The 21,498-nt window shown below is 36.6% G+C and overlaps 1 protein-coding gene across 1 annotated transcript in view; it reads right to left on the minus strand.

Annotated features, from left to right (window-relative positions):
- The window catches only part of Col5a2 (collagen type V alpha 2 chain), a 133,281-nt gene extending 116,156 nt beyond the window's left edge, over positions 1-17,125 (minus strand). Inside the window, exon 1 of the mRNA XM_046447418.2 lies at positions 16,801-17,125. Within this exon, the coding sequence (XP_046303374.1) occupies positions 16,801-16,897 (97 nt within the window). The 5' untranslated portion in view covers positions 16,898-17,125. The remainder of the gene's footprint in view (positions 1-16,800) is intronic.
- Positions 17,126-21,498: the final 4,373 nt, after the last annotated feature.

Raw genomic sequence — 21,498 nt, forward strand, 5'->3', positions numbered from 1 at the left:
TGTAAGGCACTGGGTTCAATCCTCAGCACTACATAAAAAAAGTAAATAAACAAAATAAAAGTATTGTTTCCATCTACAACTAAAACGAATTTAAAAAAAAAATTAGGCAAGGCTGAGTGATATAATTAGGCAATGAACTGACAATTAACAAAGAGAAGCAGCTAGATTTTGGACAATCAAGACCAAAAGAAATATATTTTTCTTGAACTATTATTCATAAACATGGATTAGTCATTGATATGCTTAGTACTGGATCTGGATCTAACTTTCTCAGTTTGAGAGTCTTTGTCCCCAATTGTCACATGATATAACTAAAGTCAATGGTATTTGTTACATAAGTGAAGCTACAACAATGGACAATGCCTAGAAGGATCTATTAAACACTAAATGTACTGGAAGAAGAGGTGTTATTTATTATTTAAAGAAAAAAGAGCAAAGGTATATAGGATATTTCAAAAGATTTCAAAGCATATGCACATTAGTCTTGGAAGAATTGAAGGATTTCCATGTAAAGGAGAGAATGGAATAAGATAAGGGAAATAACAGAGTTAATGCACAGAAATGATTCCACTCAGCTGTCCCCTCTATGAGCCTTCCCTGAGCTCCCAGCCCAGCCCTTCACCTCTGAGGCAGTATGTGACAGGGACATCTTCCAGGGCCCCATCTCCATCACAGCACAGACCACAAAGTCTTGTGCTGGTCTTAATTGTCTCACCTTTACTAGATGATTAACTCCTGGGAGGAAAGGGTTAAATATATTTTTGCATCTTTCAGAACAGTGCTTAATAAACAGTACATGTTTGTGGAATTATGAATAAATGAAAGTAATCATCCATAGGTTGCAGGGCAGGGTGGGGGGAAATACTTCTCTGTAGGAAGTCACAGAAGTTGAAGTCATTATCATTTGAGATACAGCATCATTTCTTTGAATAAAATGCCAAATTCTTAAGAATAATTCAAAGAAATTCTAATGTACTGACATAATTTTATAAGGAATTGTGATGACAGAATGGGATTTATATTCCCCAAAGAAATAAATTTCTGTCAAGTGCATTAAAGTGACCAAATACATCTCACTTGGTGAAGTATACATTCAGCCAGAACCTGGTAGTTTTTGCCCATTGGAATCTCTCATTTCATGTGGATGTGCACATTTTAGTTGTATGCTTTGTTTTTAATATCATCAGGCTTTTAATCCAAATACTTCATGCACTTGAATTAGACACACACACTACTTATAAAGACCTTTTTAAGAGAGAGGAATAGGGAGTCTTGTTTTCTGCTCAGAATGCTAAGAAGTGAAATTCTAGAAGGACTTGGGAACATAGATGTTTACAGGAATCATTCAATATTGGTGAGGGAAGGAAATGGGAGAAAGAAACACAGAAATGGAGTCGCACCTTCCCTGAAGGAAAGGGAGGGCAAGCAGCATACTCCCAAAGTTTTGTGCTCAAGAAATGTCAGTGGAATAAATCAAACCTTATAAATAGTCATGTTACATACAAATCCCTCAATAGACTTCACTGTAATGAAAAATAAGAGAAAAATACAAAATAAGGAATCAAGAGAGTGTGAGAAAACCCATGACCACTTATTTATAACATTTCTTCCTCTGTTCCTCCTCCTTCTCTTGCTCTTGTATAATTATTATTATTTATTGATGATAGTGAAATAAAGGTTAGTGGGTTCACCTTCAGGAATAGACAGAAGAGGTAAAATCAAGGGAAAGTGTAAGTTACAAGAACTTAAGAGAACTCTATAGAGTAAAGGAAGTGTCAAGTGCTTTGATTTTGATGGTCTTTACCAGCCTATACTGATTTATCAAGATCTGTAGGACCACACAGCTAAAAATGAGGTTTTAATAAGTGCAAAGTATACCTCAATAAACATCGCTTTAAAAATGAAAAAAAAGAAGAAGAAAATAACAACATTTAACGGGTTCATTAGGTTGTTTGGAAAAATAAGCAGTGTTTCTACCACAAAGACAAATTTATTATCTATAAAGAAAAGCATGCATATATTGAACTTTAACATAGTACCACTCTAAAGAACATTTAGGGAACTTTAGTTTTATTGTTATGATAGTGTAATACATGATATGTTTACATATTTTCTTTCTAATTTGAAAATTCCAACTTAACCTGAAACCTATAAAACATAATATCAGATTATTTTAGATTTTTTCCCATAATCATTTCCTATTTTACCTAGAAACACTGTGTGGAGCCCTTTGCTGAAAAGCAGCTCATTTTATAAGGTTATAAATTGGGAGTTATGTTTCTTAAGTAAACTATATTTAGGGAAATAACTATAAACCTGGATCCAAATTTTAAATCCTAACTGAAAGGTGAACAAATCTATTACCCACAGATATTATGAATGATTCCTCCAACTATTATACAATGTACTTGAGATTCTCCATAGTATTCTTTTATTTGTTTTAATTAGTTACACATGACAGTACCATGATCTTGACATATCATACATTTGAATCAGATGGGGTATAATTTCTCATTTTTCTGAGTGTACAAGTTTCAGAATCACATTGGTCATACAGTCACATATATACATACAGCAATAATAATGTCTATTTTATTCTGCTGTCCTTCCTATCCCCCCCTTCTCCTCCCCTCCCCTCCCATCTCTTCTCTCTACCCAATCTAATGTGACACACTTCTTTTTTTTTAATAACGCAAATCTGACCTATGTAAATATTCCATAGTCATAGACTTTCAGGGCCTAAAGTGGCCCTGGATAATATATCCCAAGTTTTACAAAGGAAGAAACTGAGGCCCAGAGAATTTAAGTCACTTCCCCCAAATCACCAAGTTAGTCCATGACAGAGCTGCAATTAGAATGCAGATTTCCTGTGTTCTGGTCCAGTTTTAATTTAGAAGCTTTTCATTAAAATTATTTCAACAATTCATTCATGAAAGAAAGTAACAGTATATTTACTTGAAGCCCTCATCTCTTTAACTGCATGTTTCTCTCTGCCCAAGTAAAGAGTCTTAAAATATACCAGAAAGTAGACAGGCCTGAGAGAAGATGGGCCCTTTGTCTAAACACCTGGCTCAGATTGCTGGGGACATTTGTCACCAGTTTAAACTTCTTGCTCCAAGTCACCTTCTGACCCAAGGAAAAGAGATACAAAGCCACAAACAGGCCCTGAGTGCTGGACTTGGATTTTGAGACTGGCTTCCTGAGGAGAGATGAATTAGGGAAAAGTAATACAATAGTGGATTCAGCCTTCCGCCAGGAAGCTACATTTTTGCTCATAGAAAGACTGTGTCCATCTGCTTTGTTTATCCTCAAGTCAAAGCCTCTATTCTTTTTTTTTTTTTCCTATTAAATCCTGTTTGGGGACTTTGGGAGGTGTTCTAGGTTGTTATATAAAAAGGCCATTTTACTTTATTCAAGGTTTTAACTTTTAAAAAATGAACAGCTTTACTTTCCTTAACTTCTATGAAGAATCTTGTGTTCTTTTGAATTATTCACATGACTATTTACTTCAAAGAACAAATTTATTTTGCATCTAGCTGAGTGTTCACCCTAGCAGTGAATGCTAAAATAATAACAATGTTCTTATGCAGGAATTTACATCTGACAAATGAAACTATTTGAACTTATAAGACAGAAAATTATAAAGAATTATAAGTGAGAGAATTAAGGCTATAGTACTTACAAGCAGTTTATAAGGGAAGAATCAGGACTTCATTCCAGTCATCTGACTCAGGTTTAGGCTACTGGAGTCTCTTGCCAGATTGAGTTAGTTTAGGCCAAGTGAACTCACATAGCTGCCTACTCCCCACTGGCCTCTCAGGGAAGGTGCAGGCCATCCCTCACAAAGCATTGCCTGCAGGGTCAAATAAGTCTAGCATGACATCCTTAAAAAGCTCAGAAAAGTAAACAGAGGTTTTATGTATTGGGTATAGCTCCACCTTTTTCAAACAACTGAGCCAAAGTGCAAACAATTGATGAAAAAAATCTTTATATCAGAAAAAAATAATTAAATTAAATGGGTATACATAATGTCAAGTGTGTGAAATGCATCCCAATATCAAAGTGTAACTTTCAGGGATTTTGCAGGTTTGCTTTTCCTGACTTGCTTTGTGAATAATCAAGAGTTTAGCACAAGCTTATCTCAAAGGAAAAAACAGGAGATTAACAAAAATTCATTATTACCATTTCAAATTTCCTAGTTATACTCCTTGCACACACTCCCCCCTCCCTGGTTTTGCCCCAGGTACCTGGGATTCACTGCACCCCTATCCTTCCTCCTATCAAGCCTAGTAATTGGTCTTATAGAAATTATTTCAGTTATGGAAGAAACTATCAGTAATGGCTCAATCAGGGAACCCATCCTTAAAGTAATAACAACGTCAACATGTCCTGGTGCCCATAAAGTAGGAAGCATTTAAAGTATCAAGCATGTTAAATTGTTCAATATGAAGAAGAAGAAACTGTATCTCAAAGAAGATTAATAACTTGCTCAAGGTCACAAATTTAGCAAAGGAAAAACTCCAGGAGGCAACTCTGAGACTCCAAAGACACTGGCTTTGTTAACTGCTTTTAGAAAGTAGACGGAAAGGGAGTTCTAAAATGAAGGAATTGCAAATTATTAAAAAAAAAAAAAAAGTAAATGTTTTTTGAAATGGTAATGGTTGGGAACTCAAGGAATTTCCCAGGGTCAAAAGAATTGAAATGGCACTGGTTGGGAACTCAAGGAATTCCCCAGGGTCAAAAGAAATCTCACTGCTGAGTCAACATCCTACTCCCACTGTCTGTAGACCTAATTGATAGTATCTTTGCCATTGGCCCAAAAGAATAAAGATGTATCATTTTGGCACCTTTTATTTAATCTGAATTCATTGTCTTTCAGATATGTAGAATTTAAAAAGTAGAAGTCAAAGGGTAAAAATTGAGAGATACCAAATTCCTTGAAATTCTCTGAAAAATCTTACAAGACATCATAAAGGTATAGTCATAAGGAATTAGCAGGAAGCCTCACATATGCTATGGGAGCCAACTGTCAGCTGGAATTGTCTGCATACTGCCACTTAATGCTTTTCATGCCCTCTTTCCTATCCTCCACATCCTGCTGATTGCCACAGAGGCATGAGGTTTTACTCAAGTATAACTTGAAACTTGCTGTAAAAAGCCCTTAGAAAGAACATACAGATTTAAATTTTTTTAAGTTACCTAAGCAGAAAGGGGAAGGCATTGACCTTGTAGACAGGGAGAGAAGGAAAGAGATGGAATGGAAGTATCAATTCTGAAATGGTTCCAGGGAATTTGTCACTTGGGAACAACTCCTTAAAGTTCAGTTGGCCGTGATAGGTGGCTTTGGACGTATATGATGTGGCAATTTAGGATTCTATTCCAAAGGAACTCAAAAGTCCTTTTCAGAAACAGTGGGAATCTGATGAGCAAATTTCAATTCTGAATATACTAGGCAGCTTTCAGTACCTATTAGAATAGAATTGAAGGGATTATAATGTTTCTATTGTGGAACCCTCCAGGAATAAGTGCTCAGCATCTATGACCATGGAATTTTATCCTCTTATAGGTGAGCAGAGCACTTCTGGGATACTGGAGTTTCTATCCAGAACCAGGTCAGCTGATGCTGATGCCAGATAATATTGAGGAAAACATCCTAAAAGACAAATTACCATATAATGAGCTCACATTTCAAGGAAGTAATGTTATTAAAACTGTGCACTGGAGCAATAACTACAAAGGGCATGTGGAGTGCCTTAGTTACCTATGGAGTAGGAAAGAAGTGGATACCCAAGAAGTATGTTTTCACAGAAGGTTAAGGAGAAGTCTGTAATCTAAGGCAAAATTTGAGAAAGTGACATCCAGATGGAGCTGCCACAGTGTGTGACCCTAGAAAGGGAAAGATGACCTCAGAATCCTGAATGCCTTTCCCTCCAATAGAAATGAGGTTGAGAGTATATTTATCTAAAATAATTAATTAATTAATTAAAATAAGCCATCTATTTCTAGATTACTTCCCTAGAACTGGTCATCAGCACGAGCCAGCTCAAGTGAGCAAGTTTATGAAACATACTATTTATATATTAAATATATTACGATATTATAAAATGTGCTATTTAATTTTAGTTTGTCATCCTCCAGATACTCAAACCCAAACACCCACAGGGGCCCTTGAAGTATATTTATTGATTTAGCATTCTAGAACTAATTGTTTCAATTGGTCTCATGTAAATGAAAATTCTTACATCAGAATCTCTCACTTGCCTTGAAATGTTTAGTGCCCTTCTGTCCTCTCAAAGCAAGCAAAAGTCTTCTTTGCTGAAATATCAGAAATTCTGTGTTTACAACGAAAGACTGAGAAAACTTCTGTGCAGTTTATCTTTCCATGGTAGATGCTTAGCCTCACCTCCACCAATCCAGCCTACCAGAATTACAGCTAAAAATTTAGTCCTAACATGAGAAAGACAATTTAATAATAGCATAAGAAACTTGATGCTCTGAATTAAACTATAACTTGTCGTTTCTTCAATATAAAGCTCTAGAAAGAATGAAAAAGAAAAAGCTTAAAAATACTTTCAAATTAGCATAAATGAATCTGATATGTTCTTTCTTCTCAGTAAAAAAAAATAGCAGATATTAGTTCTTGAGATAAATGAAAATACTAAATCTCAAGTTTTATTTGCTATGGAAACTGTCCATAAATTCAGAATTCCATAATTAGAAAATGTAAGGATGATGACCACACAATGACCATATTGAATATCAAAGATTTAATTTAAAATGGCATGGTTACAAGTACCTGGTAAAATTATCTCTGCATCTCTCCTCCCATGTTAAACTCATCCTTGTTTTTTAAGTCGCAAAATCTATAAAGAAAGCAAAGTGCTCCAAAGTAAGGAAAGTGTATAAATCATGTGGCTACATGCTACACCATTTTCTGCTTTCTGGAGTCAATTCACAAGAATCTCCTGGGAGTAGAGGGAGTGAAATAAATTAACAGCCTTTGGAAAATGAAGCGATTTGCTGCAGAGCCTGGGAAAAGATGGTCACCCCCACTACTGTATCCAAATAGTCCTGGGAGCTGCCTTGTAAATCCCTGTGCAGTGAAGCAATTCCTTTCATTTCGCATGCAGCCCAGAGCAAGCAGAGTGGAAAATAAGCCTCCAATTTTTAATAGAGACTTTTATGATTATCATATTTTCATAAAATAAACTCTGAAGCAAAGTTGGTAGACAGGTGTGAGGTAGCACTGGGACATGTAATGGGTCATGCTTGGTTTGCACACACTTTGGGGATAGTCACAGGGAACTAAAGGCATGTGGGGTGTGAAATAGGAGAGACTATGATGCTTCAAAGCACAGGGACATTAGAAGTGTCCAGGAGGAAGAGGGCTTTGATTTTACTTTCTTTTTGTTCTTTTCAGTAGTAAACCAACATAAGAAGACAATACAATATATCCCTTCTATCCAAGTAGCAAAAATTTTAAGAAAATTTAAAAGAATCATTAACACAAAAAGTATTGATATACTTTCAAAATAAATAGTAGATAAAATTTGAATTTGAGTTCTACACTAGACTTTAATCTCTTTGAGAACAAAAGTTATTGCTTTACTTCTATATTATTTAACATGTTGGTTCTCCTAATCAACCCAACAAGCATTTGTTATGTTTGTTATTATTATTAAGTAGTAATGTAATAATATGAAATACATTGACTAAGCCCATTCTTTTGTGGGGAGCCACACTAACATGAAGGTAGTTTATACACAAAACTATCTCCATAATAACATTTGAGGTAAATATTGTTAATCCAGTTTTATGGATGAAGAAATTAAGACATGGTGAAGTCAAGAAAAATGTCCAAGAATATGCGAATATACTTTGCAAAACCTGAAACTGAATTCTGTTCACTCATACTTGAATGCTAGGAATTGTGGAGAAAATTTTTCTCAGATTTTCACAAATAGTCATCAGTTGGCATTTATGCAGAAAACAGCTAAACAAAATGAATTTATGGAATTGGCCTTATCTCCCAAGAAAAATAGCATCTGTTAACATCAGCACACATTAAGCCTTTTAAGAACACACACTGAAAGGAAAGGGGATATTTACTGTAGACTAGAACCCTCTAATTTATTAGGGAACAGAAGATTTGAAATACCACTTGAAGGAAAAATGCCAATAGGCAGAAAGAAGCTGAAATTAGAAGGATGGGAGTACCCAATTGCAAAAATTAGATGTGGGAACAGTAAAAAAATAGCTCTGGTCTGAGAAAGGATACTACACAGTGTGCAACCATTAACAGTGCTAAGTAACAATAATAGCTATAATAATGGTTATTTGGTTAGAGGGAAGATGATCACAAATAGCCTTGAAAGTCAGCTGGATGATTCTGGCATTCTAGGTTTAACAAAAAGTAGACACGCAAGGATTTCGTGTCAACATGGTGTGCTAAGTATGATGCAATAGAAAAGTCTGATTAAATTATTAAATTGGGGATTGACCTGAGAAAAATAGGTTTTAGAAAGACAAATCTGGCAGGAACATGTAAAATGGATCCATGGAAAGAAAGCATTCTCAACAGAATATGGTTTATGTAGTGAGGAAGTGTACTGAGTTTTGCAAGATGGTAAAGGAGGAACAATTAGATCAAAACTAATGAGAAGTGTTAGTTCTGAGTGGGATCTGGACAGAGATTTTTTTTAAAAAGCAAAAGTGTGTGTGTGTGTGTGTGTGTGTGTGTGTGTTGGGAGGTGAGCACTATAAAAATTTTGTACTTGGAGGCAAAGAATAACAACCAATGTAACTAAAATTCTAGAAATGGGCCACATCAAGGACAGTCATTTATGCCATGCTAAGATGCTTGAACATTATTGTTTGGTAAAGTTTCAGGAGCCAGAGAAGGGTTTAAGGAAGGTCAGACTTTAGTTATATATCACACTAGCTGCAGATGGAATGTGCAGATGGGAAGGGGTCACATAAGAGGCAAGGAGGTCAACTCCTATGCTACTGTGGTAATCCAGCGATTGATGAAGATGGCCTGAACCACATTGTAGAAGAGATGAAGTAGAGGTGTTTCATAAATGTTTATCATGTAAAATTGTAGAGCTTAGGGACTGCTTAGAATTTTACTGATTGAATGTCCAGATTGGATGATGTTGCCATTATCTGATATAGATCTACATAAGAAAAATGACCCAGCCTTACAGAGAAGATTATTAATGGAGTTTTGGATACATTAAACTTGAAGTGGTTCTGGATTATTTAATATATTCTTGTGAAGTTCATGCCAAAGATCAGAACTGAAGAGATTTGATATTTATCTGCATTTAGCTGTGAAGCAAGACTGACAGTGTGTGAGATTCCTGGAGAGCTTAGGAAGAGCCCATCCAGAGAGAACCAACAAACCTATGAACATATGAATAGCAAAGTGCTAAGGGAGGAAAGAGGGTAAGGAACCCATGGATGAAGCTAAGAGGGAAGGGTCAGAGAGGTGGGGAAGAATCTCTGGCATACAGGATTTCCCAAGAAAGCTGGACCAGTCAATGCTACCAAATAAAGGAGAAAGGCCTGATGAGATACCGAGAAAGCAGCCCCCTGGAAGAGCACAATGCTAACCCTCGTCCTACCAGACCAACTTAGGTGGAATGGAGGGTCCAGAGTCAGAGTACAAGAGTCAGAGTGAGGCCATGGGAAACAGGGACAGATGGCTATAACGGTCCTTTAAAGCAGGTGGACTAAGGAAAAAGATAAGTGAGAGCTAGACATGGGCCCTGGCAGAGAGCAGCACTTGTTTGCAGATGAAATGGAGGTAGACGAAGGAAAGAGAGTATTTCAATTTATAGAAATGAGAGCTCAATTGGGACAGCAAGATCCTCAATGAGATGAGCACAAACAAAACACTGGAGAACAAATTCAGAAGGTACTTCAGAACAATTCAAAGAGTTAGTGAAAATTTTATAAAAATATGTACTAGGGTTTTTATCTATGATGATTGAAATAGATTGCCCTATCAATTTCTGTGTCTCGGTTACTCTCAAATTACCTTTGGGTAAATTTCCCAAGCGATCCTCATAAAAGTCCCATAAGATTGACACAAGTGAGTACTATTTCCTTAATTTCAATGGAAGCCAGGTGCAGTGGCACAGGCCTATAATCCCAGAGACTCAGGAGGCTGAGGCAGGAGGATCATAAGTGCAAAGCCAGCCTCAGCAACTTAACTATTGAGGCAATTTAGCAAGGCCCTGTCTCAAACTACAAAACAAAAGGGCTGGGGATTTGGCTCCATGATTTAGTGCCCGTGGGGTCAATCCCTGGTACCAAAAAAAAATTTTTTTCAACGTGAGGATGTGAAGGCCCAGTGAAGCTAAAGGACTCTGCAGGTTGCAGAGCTGCTAAAGAGAACGATGACCAGGACCCAGGTGTTTTCTTCTGTGAGGTTTGGACAAGGCTTTCTGTACCCGTGAAACTACGTAGACTACTACAAGGCTGTGGTCCTATGTTGAAAGTCGAGTTTCCACCAACAATGTAGTTTATTGTTACCTTAAAACTGAATTCATGCTGGTACAGTGGCTCATGCGGGTAATCCCAGTGGTTCCAGAGGCTGAGGCAGGAGGATTGCAAATTCAAAGCCATCCTCAGAAAGCGTGAAGCACTAAGCAACTCAATGAGACCCTTTCTCTAAATAAAATATAAAATAGGGCTGGGGGGGGCTGGAGTTGTGGCTCAGTGGCAGAGAACTTGCCTCACACATGTGAGGCACTGAGTTTGATCCTCAGCACCACATAAAAATAAATAAACAAAATAAAAATTTAAAAAAAATAGGGCTGGGGATGTGACTGAGTGGTTAAGCGCCTCTAGGTTCAATTCCCGGTAATTAAAAAAAAAAAAAAAAAGTTGAATTCACAATTCTGATTAAATAGACATCCCAAATAGAGAAATAAAAAAAGAAAGAAAATAATGAGACTCTTTCTCCCTTCCAAACCTAAACTTTAAAAGAAAGTTTAATATTATATCAGAATGTTATGGGGACCAAGTTCCATTCATTTATTAATGTTAATAATTAATTTATTAATGTTGCTAACATTACTGCTTTCTCTGTAGAAGGCAAGACATGGATAAGGGAAACAATGTTTTACTGGAATTTCTCTGACACACTATTCCTTAGACAATTCATTCAATATAAGATGGAACCATCTTGATTTCTTTTGAAGATTTAGTTGTGAGTGTATCAATAAAATTAAATTAAAGACCTAAGGCTGCCAATATGGGTCATACCTTTAAAGCAAAAATTCCCACAGAATTGACTGTCCCTACCCTATACAAATATCAAGCATAGATTGCCTTGTAAATATAGAATATGACCATTCATCCATCTAACATGAAATTTAGATGAGTGCATGAAATTTACATAGAAAGAAACATAAAGGAAAACTAACTTGTCAGTATCTTCTTAACAATTCCATTTGAGCCCAGAAAACTTCTTCAAGCTGTAAATTTTATAGTTAAAAAAAATCAAATACCTCACATTTATTAGTAAATTGAGAATGTCTCATGTCACATCTTTGAGGAAGTTTCCAATTTCAGGGATATAGACCATATAGAATATTATGCCAAAGAATTAATCATGTCATTAACTCTTAGATAGACTTGTTTTGTATAACCTTGTGCAACTTACCCAAATGTATATCTTACATTAATTATTCACAATTCTAATATTTTCCCCTACCATTACTAGCTCTCTCAAATGTAAGCCTAAACTTTTCAATTTTGTGATCTCAGAGCTCCATAAGTTGGTAGTCCCTATTCCAACATCTTTCAAAGGCCACACAAGGCCAGTGATGACACATGAATTATCCTTCAACCTGGGCCAGGCTGAATGCTTAAAAGAGATTTCATTCTCTGACCACAGATACATGATTCCAAACTTGTAAGTCCCAGCTTCTCAAACCAAATCTTCCTCCTGTTTTTACATACACACACACACACACACACACACACACCATCCTGCATTGTGTGCATGTCTAGAATGATCAGCACCATGAATGTCAAGCCTATGGTGACAGTGCTGAAGGTGTGAAGAGCAGGAAGAGACAGGGAAGGTTGAAGGCAAAAAGTATACATTCACCTAGAAACACATTTGCTAATGTACCTCCTTTGCAGAGTAGAATGGTAGACCTAACCCACCTTGAGGGGCCTTTGGGTCTTGGCTGTTTCTCCAGAAATTATGGTGAATTTGCAATGGTTTACCTACACACTTCAGTCACCATTATGAGTAAAGGGAATGACTAGTAAGTGAGACATCACCAAAATATCAGAGTGTAGTTTTGGAACATAGAAGCCAAGGGGACTACATCCAGAGCAAAAGAAGGTTAGTCAGAGATTTAATATAGTGGTTCCCAGTGTGAGTCAGAGCTCTCTGTAGAGCTTTGAAAATATAAAGATTCTTAGCCCACATATGTACCTACTAAATCAGGATATTTAGACAGAACCTATATAGGTAAAAAGATCCCCAGTTATGCAGTCAACTCAACACTGATCTGTGGATTACTTACCAACCAACCTGAATCATGGTTAAAGCATACACTGCATTGTTCAATATAAAAAATTCCACTAAATCTATCGGTCTACCAGTCAACATATGTATACTCTTCAGAATAAAGCTTCACTTTCATTTGGATGAAAGTTCTAAATACATCTAAATTTACCTGAAGAGAAGTAGGAAGCAGAAAAAAAAAATGCAGCCTATTATTTAAGTGCCAGTGACTCTGGCTGGCTCTGTAGTCTGCTCAATAATAACTAATAACCAGAGTGCATCTGGCCACTCAAGGATATTCTGTTCATTCAAACTACAAGATCCTTTCCAATTAAAGTGGGCAACACATATGCTCATGGCCAGAACTAGAGTTGCCTCCTAATAAATATTCTTCCTCATAGCCTACATAGCAAAATTCTATTTAGTGGCATACATTGCCAGTTCTGCCCAGCTAGAAGGCTTTATTTCCTAGACTACCTTAAAATTTTGTGTGACCATAGATTAAATTCTGGCCAATTATAAGTTTTAAAAGACTTAAAAGTCTCAATTGTTTAAAAGGATGGGGTCACAGCCTTTAGCTCCTCTCTCCTATTCCTCTTTTCACAAGCCTGGAAAGTACATGTAATGGCTGGAGCTCTAGCAGCCATCTAGGGGAATAAAATCAAAAACTATACCCTAGGGACAGAAGATGAGAAAGAGAAAAAATTGAGTTCCTGAAGATTTTGTGGAATATGCCAGCATTTTACTAATTATTTAAAAGCTTCTTTTACATAAGGAAAAAAACCCCTCATATATACATACATATTTTGGAGGGGTTTAAACTACTACATTCTGATAAATATAGCTGGACTCAAATTAAAACAACCTTTATACAAGTCTGCATGTCCCATATGATCTACAATATCTATTTCAAGATTAATGAGTTTAAAATAATTTATGAGTAAACAAGTATGTTAAACTATGTATTCATATATTATACCTCTTTGAAATGATACCATTCAAGTACTAATGAATTTTAAGTCTCTGCTTCTTCATAGTGGGATAAATGACAGTTATAATACCATAAAATGCAAGAGATCATAATATAGAAAGGTCTGTGAGCCCCTCTTAGTGATGAAATTGACTTGGGGATAGAAGACCAGTGCAGGGTTGCAGTTTGGGTGTTGGGAATTTATGATCCATGAGCCAAATTTGGCACTCAGATGTATTTTATTTGGCTTATGTAATACTTTCTGAAAATATTAATTTTGAATGCTTAAAATGGACATGCATCTTCAGTTCTTCACAAGCTCTATCATCCCCTATTAATGTACAAATACTCACTTGCTTCACTTGTTTATATTACCTGCCTGGCCCCTGGAAGCACTGAAGTTTACAATATTGGAAATAAAATTATATCTCTGCACCATTCCTTCTCTCCATACCTCACTCAATGTTGAATGCAATGATCTAAGATTATTTTCTAAGATTAAGTGTGCCTACTTCTAATAATAAGAATGTATATAGTTCCCTAGATGTTAGACTTTTATTTTCACTATAAAAACTCTGGTATTTGCTCTTACAAAAAAACAAGTGTGGAACCTTCCAAAACCTCCCTACACACACACACACACACACACACACACACACACACACACTTGAAAAGTTGACTTGGTCATCTTGACCCATTTATTTTTGCTATTTAATAGTTACAACTGAAATTAAGCCCAACTCCTAAACTTTTTCTTCTCAGTTTTTATGAATTAAACAAAAATCAAATCAGCTCTTAAATTTTATGGAAAAGTAGTACCATTTGGGCCTAAAATGCTTAAAATTTTTTTTATTTACTTTGATGTTATTCATATGTATTTCCATCAGGCAGACATTGTGTTTATGTTTTACATTTCTAGAAAATAACCCCAGTAAAATATACCTTTAAGTCATAAAAATAAAAACTCATAAACATGCACTTACATACAATGACAGTTCTCTACATTTCCAAGGAAACATATTTGTATACAAAGTTAATACTATGGCTTAGTTATACCAAAAATTTGAAAAAAACCATACTTTTTAAACATGCAGACCTTAGACATTTATTTTATTTATTTATCTAATTTTCTCTTCCTCAAATTCAAAAATCACATAGAGTTTCTAAATTCTGACAATTTTACTAATCTTGTAACATGCCTAGAGAGGAAAAATAAAGTATAGAAAGTATCCATAAAACATCAATAGACATCAAAATATTCATGGTAAGTACATACAATATGTAAATAGCTTGGAACTCACTGTACTCTGGACATTTTTCTGTATTATCCTTAATTAAGACCATAAGTACTCTTTTTGCTATTGAATTTTTATCACATGTATTAACGCAGGTTGATTAATAAAATAGAGGCATTTGTTCTCTATAAAATTTGATGTTTGGAATTCCAGTTTCTGTGCTGTTTGATTATGTGGGGGAGAGGGGTTGGTTCAGGGTGGGGACTTCACTGCACCAAGCATCACATTCTTAACACCTATGCAAATCAGTAGTGAGGAAAAATAAGTTCTCCCTATTTTTCAGAAACACCTACAGAGTAATTACAACTATTTAGAAAGTTTGTTTTTTTCTTTTGTTTGTTTGTTTTTAACATATGGCCTCTCCTATATGCCTTTTGAAACAGTTATTTATTCACATTCTCAATTATTTCTATGCCTTACAAATGTGACTAATTTTAAAATAAATTAAGGATGAAAGTTTAAAATTAAAGTTGGTCACTTTGGTGAGGGATTTCACAATCAGATTTTCTATTTCTATTAATTTTTCTATGTTTGTTCTCCTTTATCCTAACTTCTACTTTCTGTTCAATTACCTCCCCCATGCCTGCAAACAACACGTTTTTCATGCCTTTACAAAGAAACTCAAGCGTTTTTACTTTTTTATAAGTTGCCTCATTTTTTTTGAATCATAAAAAAGCAACATAAAAAATTCCAAGATTTTAGAAAAGTGCCCCCTCTATGGGACTCCTGACAGATTGTTGAATCTTCAACTTCAGATTTTTATTTTCTCTCTTTAAAAGTTTTCAGAACTTATGGTCTCTGCTACTTTTTACAAACATCTTTAGAGCAAAAGTACACAGGGGAGAGGAGCAAAAAAGAATATAACACACACACACACACACACACATACAAGTATACACACACACATATATACAAATGAATACGGAGATTATGAAAGACTGTAACAAGAAAGGATAATGCATGTGCTGTTTTAAAAGTTTGATGTTTATGGTCATGAAACTCTGTAAGGGCCTATTAGAAGAGTACTGCATGTATTTGAAACTTCCACCCTCAAGAGTCAGGATTTAATAATTAATGAAACCAATTTAAAAATATTCTTATCTTCTCCTTTAGCCATGCAGTTTTGCTTAACCGTATATCCCAATCCTAACATATGCAAATCACATGGGGGGGGGGGGATTCAGTAACCAGGCAAGCAAGATTTGTCTTTAAAAGAAAAAACGAAAAGCAAAACAGAACAAAAGCTTGTGTCTGTGGGGGAAAATGCCCATAAAAGTACTCCATGCCAAATAAGCTATATGTAAGGCATGCTGATTTCCTGCCTTCCGCCCTCCAACCGGCAACCACCACTGTCCTGATAATCAAGTCAGTGGGGTGGGAAAATACCACTGTTTAAGAAATCTGGCTTCTATCAGCCTCTATCTTGGAGAAATAAAGGAGACTCCCTTTCAGTATGCAGAAATAACTGTAAGATCACAAACAGAACTGGGAAAAAGAAGTTAAGTTTCTGTAAAGAGAAAAGAATGGGGAGCCAAAGACAAAGAAATATCAGAGCTATCGGAGTTCCCGCAGGGGTTTTTCTAAACAAAGAATTTTATGAAGCAGCTGAAGTTCCGTACAAGAAAGACTCCACCCTACCCAGCTTCTGCTGAGACCTTTCCCCGCTCGGAAAGCTCCAGCCCACAGAACAGACCTCTCTGCAAACTCAAGTGCCCTTCGCGCTCCGATTGAAGAAGTGTCTTTTAAACTTCCCACTCCCACACTCAAGCTAAGGAACCGATTCTGGGCTTTTCCCCCTCGAAGTAGTTAGCAGTGTCCCCTCCAAGGGCAGGTAGAGGCGCTCCCGATATACAAACATCCCCTTTCCCAGGTGCAAATCCTTCAGCCCCCTTCTCAAACTTCAAACCGAGCCTCCTCTTCATGCTCTTCCTGAGGCTTAACATTCCACCTCTGTTCCCAAACCGAGCAATAAACACCGCAAGCAAAGCAAAAGGCAAACTCACCATCCTGGCCTCCTTGCTGGGCTTTTATTGAGACAAATTGCCCTAATAAAACAGTAAGAATGAGGAGAGATCTTGCTTCCACCCAGTTTGCCATCATATCTAAATATTAGACATGTGGATCCTCCTGGGAGTGAAAAGTAGATTCTGGGATTATTGTAGCACCATGAAGGCAGCTGTGGGCTCTTCTTTCAGCACCAGCACCAGGGCAGCCTCAGCAATCCCCCTTTTTCAGCACCAGCTCCAGCACAGTCTGTGAAAACTTTTTTCAAGCGATGCAGCTTTAAATAGGAAGAATGCTGCCTCCACTTCTTTTCCTGCCCCCTTTCAGCTTGTTCAGGCTCATAACCATCCAGTGTCTGCCAAGCAACCGTCTGATTGATGGTAAACAACCGAATCAGAACACGCCTCTTGGTGCCTGAAACTGTCCCAATTTCATGTATGCTTTAAACACAGATGGAGCGAAATAACAGACACAAAACTTTTATTTCTCTTTCCTTTTATTTTTAAAGAAAGCCTGTTAGAGGAAAAGAATCCTATTCTCCCCTCCCTAAACCCTTTCTCCAGACTCACACCCCTTATTTTTTCCACTATAGGCTGAAAAAGGACATAGAGAGGAAATGCCTAATTTTGGGCATTTGGGTAATTCAGGACTCTCTTCTCCACCTTAAACCTTTAAAGAGTCACATTTTAACCCTTTCTTTTGACTACACAGAAAGGATTCTTGTCTCCTTCTTAGATTGTGTTTCTTATCCCATACTCTGGAAGGGGAGTATTAGACTGAAGTCCAAGTAAAATCAGGTGAAAAAAAAAAAACAATTTTAGGCAAATGAATTTGAAATACATCATACTTCAAATTAAGTTCTTTCCATTTCTCTTAAAGGGCCACATCTGCAGGTTCCTCTTTCCCAGACAGTTTTATTGTGTAGAAAAATAATCTACTGAGCTCTTGCAGAGGAATGGGAAGAACGCTGCCTTTGGATGCAGAAAAGCTCAGTTCAAACACCAGATCTGCTGCCACTCACCAATTTTGTAAACGTACACAGAGTCCTTTATCTCTGTGCACTCCAATTTTCTTGTTTGAAAAAAGGACTTTGCCCTGACGAGTGCTCAGGATTTGGTGACACTAAAATGAGTAATATATTATTAACTAAGTTCCAAATTGCAAAGAGCTGCATAAAAGTAGATGGTAGTGTTATCCAACCCTGGACCAGCTTTTCAGGAAATATGGCAGAACCAGTTGCACGTGCCTTTTAAGACCAATATCTGTAAACTTATGAAAACCTCAGGCCTGTCAAGATCTTAGTGACCCTCGGTGTGTTCTTTATAATTGAACAAAAAGAAAGAATCAGAATGGATGCCCCACACACTATAGCGTAGTCAGCTACTGAGTAATGGTCAGACCCCCCCACCCAGGACAAGGCCAAGTAGTGGAGGGAGAGGATGACACAAAGGAAATAAAAAGCATGCCCATCACCTTCAAGGAACAAATGTAGATGCTGAGAAAATAAATTTGCATAAAACAAATAAATATGAGCCAGAGCATATACATATATGCAGAATGCATTAAGCACAATAGAAATATTGAGAAAAGAGAGTTTATAAAATGAGATTAGACAAGTTAGGAATTACTATATTTAAAAAAAAATTTCCTCTATCAGCAACATGGAGGATTCTGTTTAAAATATTTTTAGTTGTAGGTGAACACAGTATCTTTATTTTGTTTATTTGGGTTTTTTTATGTGGTGCTAAGGATGGAACCCAGTGCCTCATACATGCTAGGCAAGCGCTCTACCACTGACCCACAACCCCAGCACCAACTAGCATTTTTTCTTAACAAAAGAAATCCAAGAATCTTGCAGTTTAACTTTGAAGTATAATCTCTAAAGAAGTATTCCAGAGAAGGTCAACTTCCCAAGCACATCTAACTTTCTAACCCTGTACATATCAGTACAACTTGTCACTTGAGTCGTGTCTCATTTCAATGACTGCTATCACCAGCATATAGCTCCCAAGGGTGCAGCCCTGCTCCCATTGAATGAATGCCTGAACCAAGACCCAAAACCACTCTTTTGCTAATTCTTTGTACAATACCTGAGAGAGGGAAAGACTTAAAAATTGTCTTGCTCGATATTGAAGAGAGAGACAGGAAAATAAAGAAATGCAGAAGGAAAATAGCTACACTCAGAACTTGCCAGTTCTATTCAACTATGAGACCATTTTAGACATCAATATCATTCTTCTACCAAAGGGTTAGCACAGTTTCCAAGTATCTTGTGTGGATTCCTTAATGAAGTGCACAGATAACAGACTTGTATAGAGAATCTTTAACTTTCAGAAACTATTCTCCATGCTGAGTGTACAAGATGATAATATTGCACAGTCTGTACTAGTCAGTGTACATAACGGTGTCTGCTCAGATGAGTATCCTGCAATCTGTTATTTAAAGTTATTATTGTCTTATTAATCCAGTTATTTTAAGCTTAACTGAAATCACATTTCAGTTTATAAAGGAAACATTAAAACACAATGCAACCTCTCATTAAAACACAACCTCAACCTCCCACCAGTTTCTGCCACCTCTTTCCATTATGGTATGATAAGGGTATAGCAAATATTTTCATGAAAGCTGAGATAAATTAGCATTCTATAATGTCCTTTTGACATCTATCGCAGTCAAGGCATAAGTAGTAAAATATTTTGCTACTTGGGTTTTCCTTCCATGCTTGATTTTAGGATTCTATATTACAATTTGGAAAAGACTAAAATGTACACAGGTGTTGACCAGGTGTGCATACTTAGTAGATAGAGGATGATGATATTTTTTAGTACTTGAAGAACTGATTCTAGCCCTCAGTGCTAGAACAAGGAGCTCAGAATTCTATCCCAATTCCAATAAACCATCGCAACAGTTCACAAATTATAATATATATGTTGAAGTTAATATTTTTACCAATTCTTACAATGACCCTAAAAGGTAGTTGTTGGTTTTTTTTTTCAGATTATATGTAAAGACTTTTGAATCAAAAAGCTTAAAAGCTAAATTTTTCTCAGCTAGTAAGTGGTGAATTAACAATTCTATTTCAGTGTTGTCCCATTCCAAAGTCAATGTTCTCATTTGCTTCCTTAAACTACCAGACCTCATACTTCCAGACTCAGGAGAAGGGAAGGCTCAGCATTCTCTCACAGTGGATCTCTCACTCTCAATTCTTTATTCCATCCCTTCAATCCCCTCAGAACATTACTTTCTCAGGGTCCTTTCTCTTCTCTACCTTCCACCTCTCTTCCTCTACTAGTCCACTTCCTGAAGCTATAAACCTGCTCCCTTCCTGTAGCTTAACTTTCTTTGAAGAGGGGGTGGGGGCGGGGAGGGAAGAAAGGAGATTTCACTCAACCTCACATCTTTCTCTGTCTAATTTCTCCTCACACTTCTTCACCTCCTAGTCATCTTCCACGCTCTGCATCACCAGCACTGCCAGAGACATCAACAACTCTTTGCTAATAAGACCAAAGATTATTCTTCTTTCCTCCCCATAGTGTTTGATGTCTGACTACTCACTCTTACTGAAACCCTTTCCTCCCTTGGCTTCTCTGGTCCCATGTATTCCTCTATGCTAATTCCTCTCAGAAAGTCATTTATGCTTGCCAGTGACTACCAACTGTTTTTCCCCCTGATCACACATTGTCCTGGGCTATATAACTATTAGATCCCTTAATTTCATTTCCATTTCTGAGGGTTTCATGTGAATATCTTCCTCTAAACAGATCCATGAGACTCAAGTCCAAAATAGAATCATTATCTCCCATTGTTCTTTATGCCAATTAACACTATCACTGTTCTCCTCATCCCATGAGAGGAGACCTTTCTTTCTCCATCAATCCACCTTCAATTGGTCACCAAGTCCTATCAATTTTGTCATGCAGTCCTTCTCTCAATTATATTCATCTCCTAAAAAATTGAATTCCAAGTGCTTACAGGATATAACATGATATTTTAAAATAATATCAAATGCCTGCTTCTTGATTCCCACCTCCTTCTTCTTTCCTCTTGTCTCATCCATAAGAACAGATCTTCCTGAGTCTCACAAAGCAGTTTCACACCATAGAATTTTACTCAGGTTCTGATCTTCATCTGAAATAACCACCTCCCTGGTCTAATTAATTCCTTCATTTAATAAATGTTTATTGAGTATCTATTATCTGCCAGGTTCTATTCAAGGACACTGAGACTATAGCTCTGAAAAACACAATGTCCCTGATGTTGTGGACTTTACAATTTTGGAAAAACAACAAGTAAGAAAATATGTGAACATGGTAATTTCAGACAATATGTCATAAAGGAAAGAGACATTCTGTTGTTTTAGATTTCTCAATGACAGGATGAATGCAGCAGAGGAGGTTATGAGGAAACACTCATTTAAGGAGGTAGCAATGAAACTGAGACCTAAAATATGAAAAAGATTTGTCATTGAAGAAGTGGCAGTGGGGAAGTATTCCTGATAATGGAAACCATAAGTGTAAATGTATATTAGTTTTCTATTGTTGCCATAAAAATTACTATTGATTTTATGGCATAAACAACACATATGGATTATCTTATTGTTCTGTAGGGCCAAAATCTGACATGGATGTTATTGGGTTGAAACCAGTGTCAGCAGGGCTATGATGCTTTTAAGAGACACAGAGGGAGAATCTGCATCC

Source organism: Marmota monax, unplaced genomic scaffold (assembly GCF_021218885.2).
Source record: "Marmota monax isolate L192 unplaced genomic scaffold, Marmota_monax_Labrador192_F-V1.1 WCK01_AAM20220418_F8-fsc00007, whole genome shotgun sequence".
Lineage (NCBI taxonomy): Eukaryota > Metazoa > Chordata > Mammalia > Rodentia > Sciuridae > Marmota > Marmota monax.